Below are 10,936 nucleotides of genomic sequence, written 5' to 3' on the forward strand. Positions count from 1 at the left end.
GCTCAGTCCTGAGAGCCCCCTCTCGGACTCCAAGCTTGGCTCTCATATTACCCCTAAACTTAGCTCGGCCTTCCCCCTCCCCAGCTCGGCCTGTCGCCAAGGCTGCTCGCCCTGACCCCACCCCATGGCCAGAAGGGCCGGCCCCAAGCTTCTTCAGGCCCAGCCGATCTGCCTTCCCCCTCAGCTGACCCCCAGGGGCCAGGGGGGATGGAGGGGCGCAAAGTGCAGGGCGGAGGGAGCTGCCATTTCCCCCGAGCTTGGGAGAATTCAGGAAAAGTCCGAGTGGAGAGGACGCTTCCCAGGCCTCCCTCCTTCCCTCCCTGACTGGCCCTCTCCTTGTCCCTTGGGAGCCCGGCCTGAGGAGAAGCAGAGGCCGGCCTGGCCCAGGGCATCAGTCCCGCCGCCGCGGAAGAGAGAAGCGAAGAAGGCAGCTCACTTCGGGGAGCGGGAAGCGGCCCCTGCCCCCGAGGTGGTCCCACAGCGTGCCCCTGCCTTCTTTTGCAGCCCTGGTGGTCCGGTTCCTCACCAAGAGGTTTATTGGCGACTATGAGCCGAACACCGGTGAGTAGCGGGATCCTGGGCCTCCCCCTCCTGCCCCCGCCCTTCCCCCAGCTCCCCAGGGGCAGCCTTTGATTCATAGTGGAAAAACTCTCACCCCACCCCCATTCCAGTGAGGCCAGCAGTCCATCTCCCTCCCCTCCCCCCTTCTCATCCTGCTGAGGCAAGGGGCGAAGGGAGGGGACGGGTGAGGACCCAGAGAGATGCTGCTGGCCTGGCCTCCCAAGAGAAGAAAAGAGCCACAAGTCCCAGAGGCCCCCGGGCCGTGGCTGGAGGAAGAGGCCTTGTGCTCATGGAAGATTGACAAGCCAAGCCCGGGGTTCTGAGGTGGCGAGCCTCAGGGGCTCAGCAGGTTCGGAGGCCCCTCGCAGCCCGGTTCCGGGGTAGGGAGGGGACAGACTCCCAGCATCAGAGCTAGAGTTGGCATGAGCCGGCGACGTCGGCAGGTCCAACAGGGCAAGGACACGCACCCATTCAGCTCTTGGCCAAGTGGCTCTCTGCCCACTCCCAGATGGTCTGGGTTTTCCCTTCCATAGAAACCCAGCTAGAGTAAGAGGCCAGGAACCAGCAGGTCATTCTCTCCACGGGCAAGTCGCTTCGGCGGCCACACGTGGAGAATGGAGAGAAGGGTCAAGGGAGACCGTGGGGCACCGTGGTCAGGAGGCTAGCTTTCAACTCAGAATGCCTGGCTCGAGGCCTAGCTCGGCTATTTGGTTAGTGTGACCCTGGGTAAGTCACCTCCCCTGCCTGGTCCTCAGTTTCCTCCTCTGCCAAACGACGTGGGCTTGGTTTAGATTAGATGACCACCGAGGACCTTTCCAGCTGCAAATGCTGTTTCTCTGCTCCCTCTTACCAACCTGCCTCCCGCCATTTGAAAGGGCAATAAAGTGACTGGCCCTGGGGAAGGTTCTTGGGAGGAGAGGGGCTCCGGCCACCCGGGAGAGTAAGTGCTGCACTTCCAAATGATCTGCCTGGAAACTTGGCCCAGAAGAGCTCAAGAAGGCTCTCTAGCCACGGGCAGAGACCACAGCAAATGACAGCCATTGTGCTGGGTGATGTCACTCACTAGCTCCTGACCTCCTCTGTCTAAGCCCCAATATTCTAATCTGGAAAATGGGGCTAATGCCACATGGCCTATCTCCTTCACAGGGTTGTTTACAGAAGACATTCTTCCCATCATTGGGATTCCCATATTCTTCTCTCGGGATCACTGTGGTCCTCCTTCTTGGCCCGTTTTGGCCAGGGCCCACTCCCACTCTCCTCTCTGCCTGCTCCCTGCTCCAGGACCCATCTGCTTTGGGCTTCTTGCTCTTTTTTCCCTTTGCTCCCCGCATCCCCTTTCCCGCACCCGGTCCCCTTGAGCAGGCTGGCCAAAGAATGCAAAGAGGCGAGACCTCTCCCCGGACCCCAAAGGGCCACTCTTCTCCTGGCAGAGCCATCGGCCACAGGGAGGGAAGAGAAGAATAGTCAGTCTGTCAAGGGCATGGGAATGGTGCGACTCCCGCACAGTCCAGGACCATCCACGCAGGAAATCAGCTGGCACATAGCAACAGCCTGCAGCCGTAGCAACCACTGTGCAGCCAGGGCGTTCTGGGCTCAGGGAGGGCCCCCAAAAGCGGAGCGCATCCCTCAGTATTCCAATCTGGGCATGGGGTGTGTGTTTCCTCGGTTCACCAAAAGGCCCAAGGACTGAGGCCTCTTCCCAATGGGACCAGAGCACACGCTCTCAAACTGTCCAAGGGAGGCAATGAAGGAGACGCAGTACTTCGGTATTTATGAGAAATGTAGGCTCCTGAGAAGGAAGGAAGGAGGTGTACGTGAAGTGCCCACTCTAAACCAGGCACTGGGCTAAGCACTTGACAGATATCTTATTTCATCTTCTCAACAACCCTGGGAGGTAGGCACTGTTATCCCCATTTTACAGCTGAGGAAACTGAGGCGGAGACGAAATGACTTGCCCAGGGCCACACAGTTAGCAGGTATCCAGGGTCAGATTCGAACTCCTGGTCTTCCTCGGGTGTTCTATCTGCCATGTCACCTAGCCAAGGTAGAGTATCTGAAAGGGTGTACTGTGAATGTGGGGTGCTTTTTTTTAAGAGGAAAGGAGTGGACCTATTATTTTATTGGTGTTGAGAAATGCCCCCCTACCAGTTAGCAAGTCTCCTATAACTTATGGTCAAGGAAAGTTGCCTGTCCCGGGCACTGGAAATGATTTGCTCAAGGCTACAACAGCCTGTATATATCAGAGGTGGGACTAGAACCCAGACCTTCCTGACTCCTGGGCCAACTTCCTGTTTCTATGTGGGTCACCTAATCTATATCGGTGGTGTTTGTGGGCTGACGATAACTCTATTTCTCCAGGCCTCTAAGGGCGGCTAAGTGTATTCCTCAAAGTTACTCTCGGAGGTAGAGAGTCTTAAGAATTAGTATTCCCACTTTACAGATGAGGAAACTGAGACTTCATGCATTGAAGTGGTCCTACAGCTAGTAAGTATGTGAGTCAGGATTCAAACTCAAGTCTCCTGACCTCCTGGGAATGGGCCACAATCCCAGACTCCCTGAGGAGGAGGAGGTGACCTTTAAACCTGGTTTCATACACCCGCCCAGCCCCCACGTCATCCTCCCAGTAGGACTGATACCAATCATTTGTCCAGGAAGAGAAGGAGCAAGTGTCCCAAATGGACACCCTGTGGTTTCTGCACATTGGCACCTTCGTGTGCTGGCATGAGGCTCCTGGCATCCGCCAGGAGTCCGACAGGGTACTGTGCTGGCAGCCCCCAGGAGCCAGTAGGGACTGGCAGGAGGGTGGTCCAGGGCCTCCCCACCCCTGCCCCTCTGAGGGGGCCTCTGCTTTCTCCCCGTGACCTGCTCCTGGCTCAGCAAGCCTCCTGCTTCACACCCCCATCCTAGTCCCAGTGATTTAGCATCTGTCAAGTGTTTCCTTCTAAATCATTGCCGCCTACCCCCTAGGTAAATGGCAGCTTTGACTCAGCCTGACGAGGGGGTCTCTGAGCAGTCAGTCACAGGGCCTTCTTCCCACTCAGGCTATTTGTTCTCCTTCTTAAGAGAAATGCCATCTGAGGTTTGAGGCCGAGTCATGGTATGTTTGAGCTAGGAGAGACCTTCTGAATCATTTCCCCAAAGCTAGCATGTTAGATCTAGAGACCCTCCCCAGCCTGCCTCATTCTCCAGAAGAGGAAACAGAATATTGCTCAAGGTCACACAGCCAATCAGTAGCAGGCCCCCAATCCCTCCCTCCTGCCTCCCATCAGCTTGGAGATCTTCATATTCTGTTTTCATCTCTCTTCTGTCAGGTTCCTTGTACTCTCGTCAGTTCACCCTTGACGGGGAGGAAATCTCTCTCCAGGTTCAGGACACCCCCTATGTGGCCCTGGAGGTAAGGGCTTCCTTCTTGGGACTCTAGCTATTTGCTGGCACAAAGACACCCAAAACATAAAAAGAAGAGGCAGGAAAATCACCGTGGGGCTCAGGGGTACAGCATGTACCCAGGACCTTAGTCTAAGGGCCTAGGGATCAAGTGGGTGGTGGATGGAAGGAGAGATGTCGTTGACTCTTTCTTGGAGAGCAGGTGCGCTTGGACCCTCTTGCCCCTGGGCCTAGCCTCCTGAAGCCATGGCAAAGGGCATGGGGCGTGCCCATATAGGCCCACAGTTCGAGGCATAAACTCCTTGGTGGGCCCATATTGAGCCACAATCCCATCAGCAGAGCTTTGAGGATTAGGAGCCACGGTGACTGCCCCCATTGGGTAGCCATGGGAACTCTAGCCCAGAACCTATAAAGGGTCTAGAGCAGTGATGGTGAACCTATGGCACGGGTGCCAAAGATGGCACACAGAGGACTCTCTGTGGGCATGCAGCCACCCTCCAACCCCACCCCCCACCAGTTCATTACTAGAAAGGCAGAGGGACTCAGGCGGAGTTACTCCCTTTCCCCTCTCTACCAGGCCTGATGACATTTTTTCACATCTCCCTCCCCTCTGCCCAGCAGCCCAATGGGAGCGCACAATGGGTGACTCACAAGTGGCAGAGTTGGAGGGGAGCAGACAGTGCTCTGTCCATTCTCCTCGCCCTCTCTATATTCACTGAGGACATTCCTCACTTCACCCACCCTTCCATCCAGCAGCCCAATGGGAATGCTTTCTCCTTCCCCTGTGTGGGGTAAGGTGTGGGGCAGGGCATACCCAGCATGTGGTGGCAGGGAGAGGCGTGGCACACAGTCTCTGGGGGAGTGAGCATGGCACTTGGTCGGGGGTAGGGGTGAGGCCTGGCACTCCATCTCTAAAAGGTTCACCATCACTGGACTAGAGAGTTGACCAAAATGGTCATCTCTTCTAAACCACAAGTAACTTCCCTTGAGTTCTATTCATGGCCTCACTTAATTCTTTTTTTCAAAAAGAGGCATGGCCCTGAATGTTTTCTCTACTGCCCTTGGCCTCTGTCTTTCCAGCCTATCACTGCGCTATAGTAGGAAGGAAGGGTACAGGAAGGTCACATTTTTCCACCCAAGTGACCTTTCCTGGGGTTGGGAAAGGATCCCCCCCAGTGCCACAGCCTTGAGGGCAGCCAACAGCCATTGCCAAATGAAGACAGAGAGGGGAGGAGCCCAGGCCCAGAATATGTTTAGTTCTTGCTTTGGTTTCATTCTTTCCCAGAGGTCAAGGCCCATAGAGGGCCAAAGATTTGGGGCAGTGAGATGAGAGGACCTTGGGGGAGGGCAGGGAGTGAGTGGAGAAGATAAAGGGTGGGAATGGGGTAGGAGGGGCTGGGATGGGGAAAATACAAAGAGGGAAGGAAATCTAAAGAAATGGGGAGGGGGCAGCTGGATAGCTCAGTGGATTGAGAGTCAGGCCTAGAGATGGGAGGTCCTGGGTTCAAATCCAGCCTCAGACACTTCCCAGCTGTGTGACCCTGGGCAAGTCACTTGACCCCCATCGCCCACCCTTAACACTCTTCCACCAAGGAGCCAATACACAGAAGTTAAGGGTTTAAAAAAAAAAGAAATGGGGAGGTTAGTAAGGAGAAGGGGCAATAGGAAGTGTGAAGATGGGATTATTCTGATAAATTTAGTCCAACCCTTTAAATCTTAACCCCTTATATTCTGCCCCTTACAGAAGGAAGGTCAGGGGATGAGTGAGCACAGATGAGAAAAGGCAAAGGAGTGAGGGGCAGAGCCGGAGATCTTGAGTGGCTGGAGAAATAAGGAAGGAATTGAAAAAGACAGATGGCTAGAGAAACGAGGGAGGAGGGACGAGGCTGAGGAGGAGGAGGAAAGGATGGGGGTAGACTAATGCCAAAGGGTACCAATGGGTGGGAAGAGGAAAGCCAAGCTACTCTGTCAGACCCTCAGCCCACCATAAAGGTTCAAGTTTGACAACTAAGGGAAGCCGCTTGCTTACTGGGCTGGGGGGAAGTGGGTAGAGTGTGCGCCTTGCCACCCCAGGCCTGGGCCAGTGACTGGTGAACTCCATGATTATTCCTTCCAAGAAGCAAAACAAGAGAAAATGAGTTTGTTGGGGTTTTGCAATTTCTAACTAGACAATTCCACCTGGAATGTGACCAGCAAGCATCCCATCTGATACCCAAGCTTGTTCTAGTGAAAAATTCCATTAATCTAGAGAACCACGAGGGACCTCCAAGGAGGAAGGTTTTCCAAGCCCATTCAGAGCCAGAACTTCCTTTGAATCTCACTCAGCCAAAGGAATGAATATATGCATGTGGAGACAGAGGATAATCTCAGATCGAATTGTCGTCCTTAGACATCAGTGGGCTGAGCCCAGTTTGGTACCAGCTGAGGCTTTCCCTCATTGGTGCCCAGTGATCTTGACTCTGGCCTCTCATTTCTGCAAGAGTCTCCAGACTTTACCACCCCTCGCAGCAAGAGAGTTCTTCCTAGTGCCCAATCAGAGCCAATTCACCAGTCCTGTATTTGGGACCTACCCTGTGCTAGGCATCAGGGATTCAAATGGTGGAGAGGATAAGCGATGTGCCCAAATCCTTGCTAAGTTGAAGAGAAAACCAGATGGTGGCCATGATGGTCAGTTGCAGGAATTAGGGCCATTTGATCAAGATATTAAAAAGAAGTTAGAGTAAAACCTCAAGCAAATAAGGCTTTGAGGAAAGGCCTGAGAGCTGGCCCCAAGGGTAGAAAAGGCCCTCATGGATAGGAGGGATTTGATCTGCTCTGCTCAGCCCCGGAGGACAGAACCAGAAATTTTCCACTAGATGAAGGTGGACAAGAGGCAGACCAAAGTAGGATAGGCTGATCCTGACAGTAGCAGGTGGACTCCTCTTTGCTGAAGGCCTCCAGATTTATGTTGGAAAGCTCAACCACTCAGGGAGGGGGAGACGTGGGGTTTCTTGGTCAGGTCTGGGAAGGTCTAGCTGACCTCTGAAAGCCCTTCATCTCTAAAATCCTGGAACTCAAATAAATAGGGTCAAAGGGAAAAAAGAAGATAGGGCCAAAATAAAAGCTGGCCCAAAGGGCTCTGGGAAAGTCTAGAGAGGGACAGGGTTGGGAGAGCAGGGCTTGCTTCCTCAAGGACACCTTACCTGAGCTGAGGTGCAAAGGAAGAAAAGGATTTTAGGGAACATCCTCTGGGCATGGAAAGTCGTCTACTCAACTGCAAGACAGCAAGAGAGACCAGGTGAGAGCGGAGAAGGGGCTGGTTTCCACCAGATGGGCCCAGCTCTTCCACCAAGAAGCCATGCGAGGGAAGTTGGGGGCCGAGTTGGGAAGGGCCTTCAAAGACATGCTCAGAACATTAGCTCTGACCCTAGTGGCCCAAAGGCACCATGGAAGATGTTTGGGGAGAGGAGGGATATGGTCAGACCTGTACCTTAGAAAGATCCCTTCGCCCTTTGGGTGAAGGATGGGTTGGAAAAGAGGAGGGACAGGGAATTGTTAGAACCCCCTGGCCATTTGGTCAGCCAGGTTCCCAAGCTCTAAGCTTTCTTTCCTTTCGTCGACCCTCTGAGTATCCCATGCCCATGGTAGTCTAGCCTGGTCACCTCTCCACTGGACTCAATTCATGGTCTCCCTGTTCCCACACAATAGCCCCAAATCATCTTCCTATGGCCTGTTCTATTTATGAATCTACTGGTTCCTTGTTACTTCTAAAGAAACTCCTCTGCTGGGCCCCAAAGACCCCTCTGAGGCTGACTCTGACCTGCCTTCCCCAGTGGATTTCAGAGGGCTCCTCATCTCCCCTTCAATCTGGCCTCCTAAAGCTGGTTCAGAGCTCAGCATTCTATGAACAGACGGTCCCATACCTAGAATGCTCTCTCTCTCTCTCTCTCTCTCTCTCATTCTCTCTCTCTGTCTCTCTCTCTATCTCTCTGTCTCTCTCTCTATCTCTCTGTCTCTCTCTCTGTCTCTGTCTCTCTCTCTCTCTCTCTCTCTCTCTCTCTCTCTCTCTCTCATTCTCTCTCTCTGTCTCTCTCTCTATCTCTCTGTCTCTCTCTCTGTCTCTCTCTCTCTCTCTCTCTCATTCTCTCTCTCTGTCTCTCTCTCTATCTCTCTGTCTCTCTCTCTCTCTCTCTTATTCTCTCTCTCTGTCTCTCTCTCTATCTCTCTGTCTCTCTCTCTGTCTCTCTCTGTCTCTCTCTCTCTCATTCTCTCTCTCTGTCTCTCTCTCTATCTCTCTGTCTCTCTCTCTGTCTCTCTCTCTATCTCTCTGTCTCTCTCTCTGTCTCTCTGTCTCTCTCTCTGTCTCTGTCTCTATCTCTCTCTCTCTCCCTCTGTCTCTCTGTCTCTGTCTCTGTCTCTCTCTCTCAGTCTCCTCACCTCTGCCTCTTGGAATTCTCAGCTTCCTTCAGGGTGCAGTTCGTGTGGCACCTCCTACAGGAAACCTGTTCTGATTCCCCACTCTTAGTATTCTCTCTCTCCTCAAATTAGCTTTTGTGTGTGGACTCAAGCTGAGGTCTGCTTGGAGTTCCTCACCCCAAAAGAACCCAAGCTCTCGAGAGAAGGGGCTCTTTTCATTTCTGCCTTTGTAGCCCCAGCACGAGGGTTTCGTAGATATCTGGTGAGCTGAGGGAGGTGATCTGGACTTGGCATTTCTGCCCCAGAGATCTGTGGGGCAGATGGCAGGGAAGAGACAACTTATGGCCATAGTTCGGGCAAGAGGTGATGGGGAGGCCTGAACTGGGGTCTGAGATAGCTCCGGCCTTAGATTGACCTGTTCATCCCTGCTCCGGTTTTCATTGGTGCTTCCTTCCCCCACCCCACCCTGCCCCTCGCCCCGCTTTTGCCCCTCCTTGTCTCCACTCTCCATACAGGAAAACAGCGAGGTCATCGTCTGCCAGGAGCAGGTGAACCGCTCCATCTATTGGGCCGATGGCTTCGTGTGTGTCTTCTCCATCACTGACCTCGATAGCTACCGCATCATCCGGCCCCTCTACCAGTACATCCGCAAGATTCACCCCAATGCCAACATCCCCCTGCTGCTGCTGGGTAACAAGGGTGACCTGCTTAGGGCCCGCCAAGTGTCCTCGGATGAGGGGGAGCAGCTGGCCAGGGAGCTAGGTGGCAGCTACTCGGAGGTGTCCGCCCGGGAGAATTTCGACAGCGTGAACGATGCTTTCCAGCAGCTGTGCCAGCTGGTGGGCCGCATCGGGGGCGGGGGCAGCGGCCCCAGCGTGGGCCCTGGCGCTAACGCCAACGCCGGGATCGGTGCCTGCAGCAGTGTCTGTGTGGAAAAGCGCAGGGGTCTCCACCTGGCCCGCCCCAAGTCCCCCAACATGCAAGACCTGAAGCGGCGCCTGAAGCAGGCCCTCTCCTCCAAGAGCAGGTCTGCCACTGCCCCCGCCCCAGCCAACAACATCTGAAAAAGTCCAGGTGTGGGAGGGGGAGCCCAGCTAGGAGACCCCTGGCTATATTCATGGTTCTGTTTTGTGTTCCTGGCCTTGTGGTTGTGGTGTGGTGTGCCCTTGCATGTGTTTTTTGTGTTCATTTTGGGGGTGAATCAAGGGCCCGAAGGAGAGAGCCCAGCCCAGACTGTCAAATGCCCATGGGCCATGGCACCGGAGCCCTCAGATTGGGTAAGACAGGGCAGGGACCAGAGGGCTTGGAGGGAGACCAGCTTCCCTTTCTGATCAGTGAGAGATCCCAGGCCTCCCAAGAGCCCTGTGAGGTGGGGCCTGTGCGCATTCTTCTTCTCATCTGACAGAAGTGGAAACTGAGGCTGAGCTAAGACTTCAAATTGGGTCTTTTAACTCCAAGTACAGTGCTCTCTTCACTACATCCCAACTGCCCATCCATGTCCTAGGGAACATCGATTGACTTTAGGAGACACCCCAGGCCTCCCTTTGCCCTAGTACTGGAGCGGAGGCCGGGCAAGCATTACTGACTGGGAGGGTTCCCTGGGGCCCCCCATTGTTCTTCAGCAAGTAGAATGTGAGCTCCTCGAGAGCAGAGGTCATCTCGCTTTTGTATCTGTGTTCCCAGTGCCCGGCACCTAGGCGGTGCTTAATAAATGTTTGTTCATTGACTCCTTGGTTGATTGAAGGGAGGACAACTGCAGCAGCGACCCTCCACGGAGGCCCTGTCCCTCCCCCTCCCAGCCACCCAAGTGGCCAGGCCTGGCGAAGACCCCCACACGGCAGCCTGGAGCCACCAGGGGGTCGCCCCTCTTTGAGAACAGCCCCAGCCCCTTTTCGAGAGGCAGCAGGGGACAGTGACAAGAGCATTGGATTTGAAGTCAGGCAGCCTGGGTTCGGGCGTCGGCTTTGCTGTGTACTAGCTGTGTGACGTTGAATGAGTCACTAACCGCTCGATCTCCCCACCTGTCAGAGAGGGTCGGACTAGACTACACGGATGGTCTCTCTGAACTCTGAAACCGTCCGATCGATGGGCAGCCGGAGGGAAGGCGGCCGTGCAGGCCAGCAGAGGCCAACTGGGCCTCTGGCACTCTCCTCTCCTCTCCACGAGCAGAGTGCCAATGGCCAGGTCCATTCTCCCTCCTGCCTTCCCTCCCCCTCCTGGCAACGGCGGCGGAGGCTGCTCGGCTGCCTTCTCTCTCCCCTCCGCTTTGTGCATCGGCTCCGGGGCCCCTCGTCTTGCTTCCTCTCCTTCCCCTTCATTTGTTGCAGGCATCCAGGACATGACCTCCCCTCCCTACAATCAAAGGCAATGTTCCCTCTGGTTGGATCTGGATTTGTTTTTCCCAAGATGCTCCCAGGGGGCCTCTTCTCCAGAGTTGGTGAATGAGTCCGAGTCACGGGCTGCTGCTTTTGAACTTACATGACGTGTTTCCCCCTGGTCGGCCCGCTTGTTTCTCTTTCCCAAACCTCGTGTGTTTCTCTGCTTCTCTTCCGGGGACCATCCTTGTACCCCCAATCTTTTCAGTACCTTCCTGGGG

The 10,936-nt window shown here is 54.7% G+C and overlaps 1 protein-coding gene across 1 annotated transcript; it reads left to right on the plus strand.

The window, feature by feature from the left end:
* Positions 1 to 350: 350 nt before the first annotated feature.
* Positions 351 to 10,050, plus strand: LOC123256725 (ras-like protein family member 11A-like; the record flags this gene model as incomplete). Its single annotated transcript, XM_044685293.1, has 3 exons — positions 351 to 561; positions 3,873 to 3,955; positions 8,856 to 10,050. Coding segments are annotated over 3 exons (843 nt in total), but the record flags the coding sequence as incomplete, so codon positions are not given.
* Positions 10,051 to 10,936: the final 886 nt, after the last annotated feature.

Source organism: Gracilinanus agilis, unplaced genomic scaffold (assembly GCF_016433145.1).
Source record: "Gracilinanus agilis isolate LMUSP501 unplaced genomic scaffold, AgileGrace unplaced_scaffold9953, whole genome shotgun sequence".
Taxonomy (NCBI): domain Eukaryota; kingdom Metazoa; phylum Chordata; class Mammalia; order Didelphimorphia; family Didelphidae; genus Gracilinanus; species Gracilinanus agilis.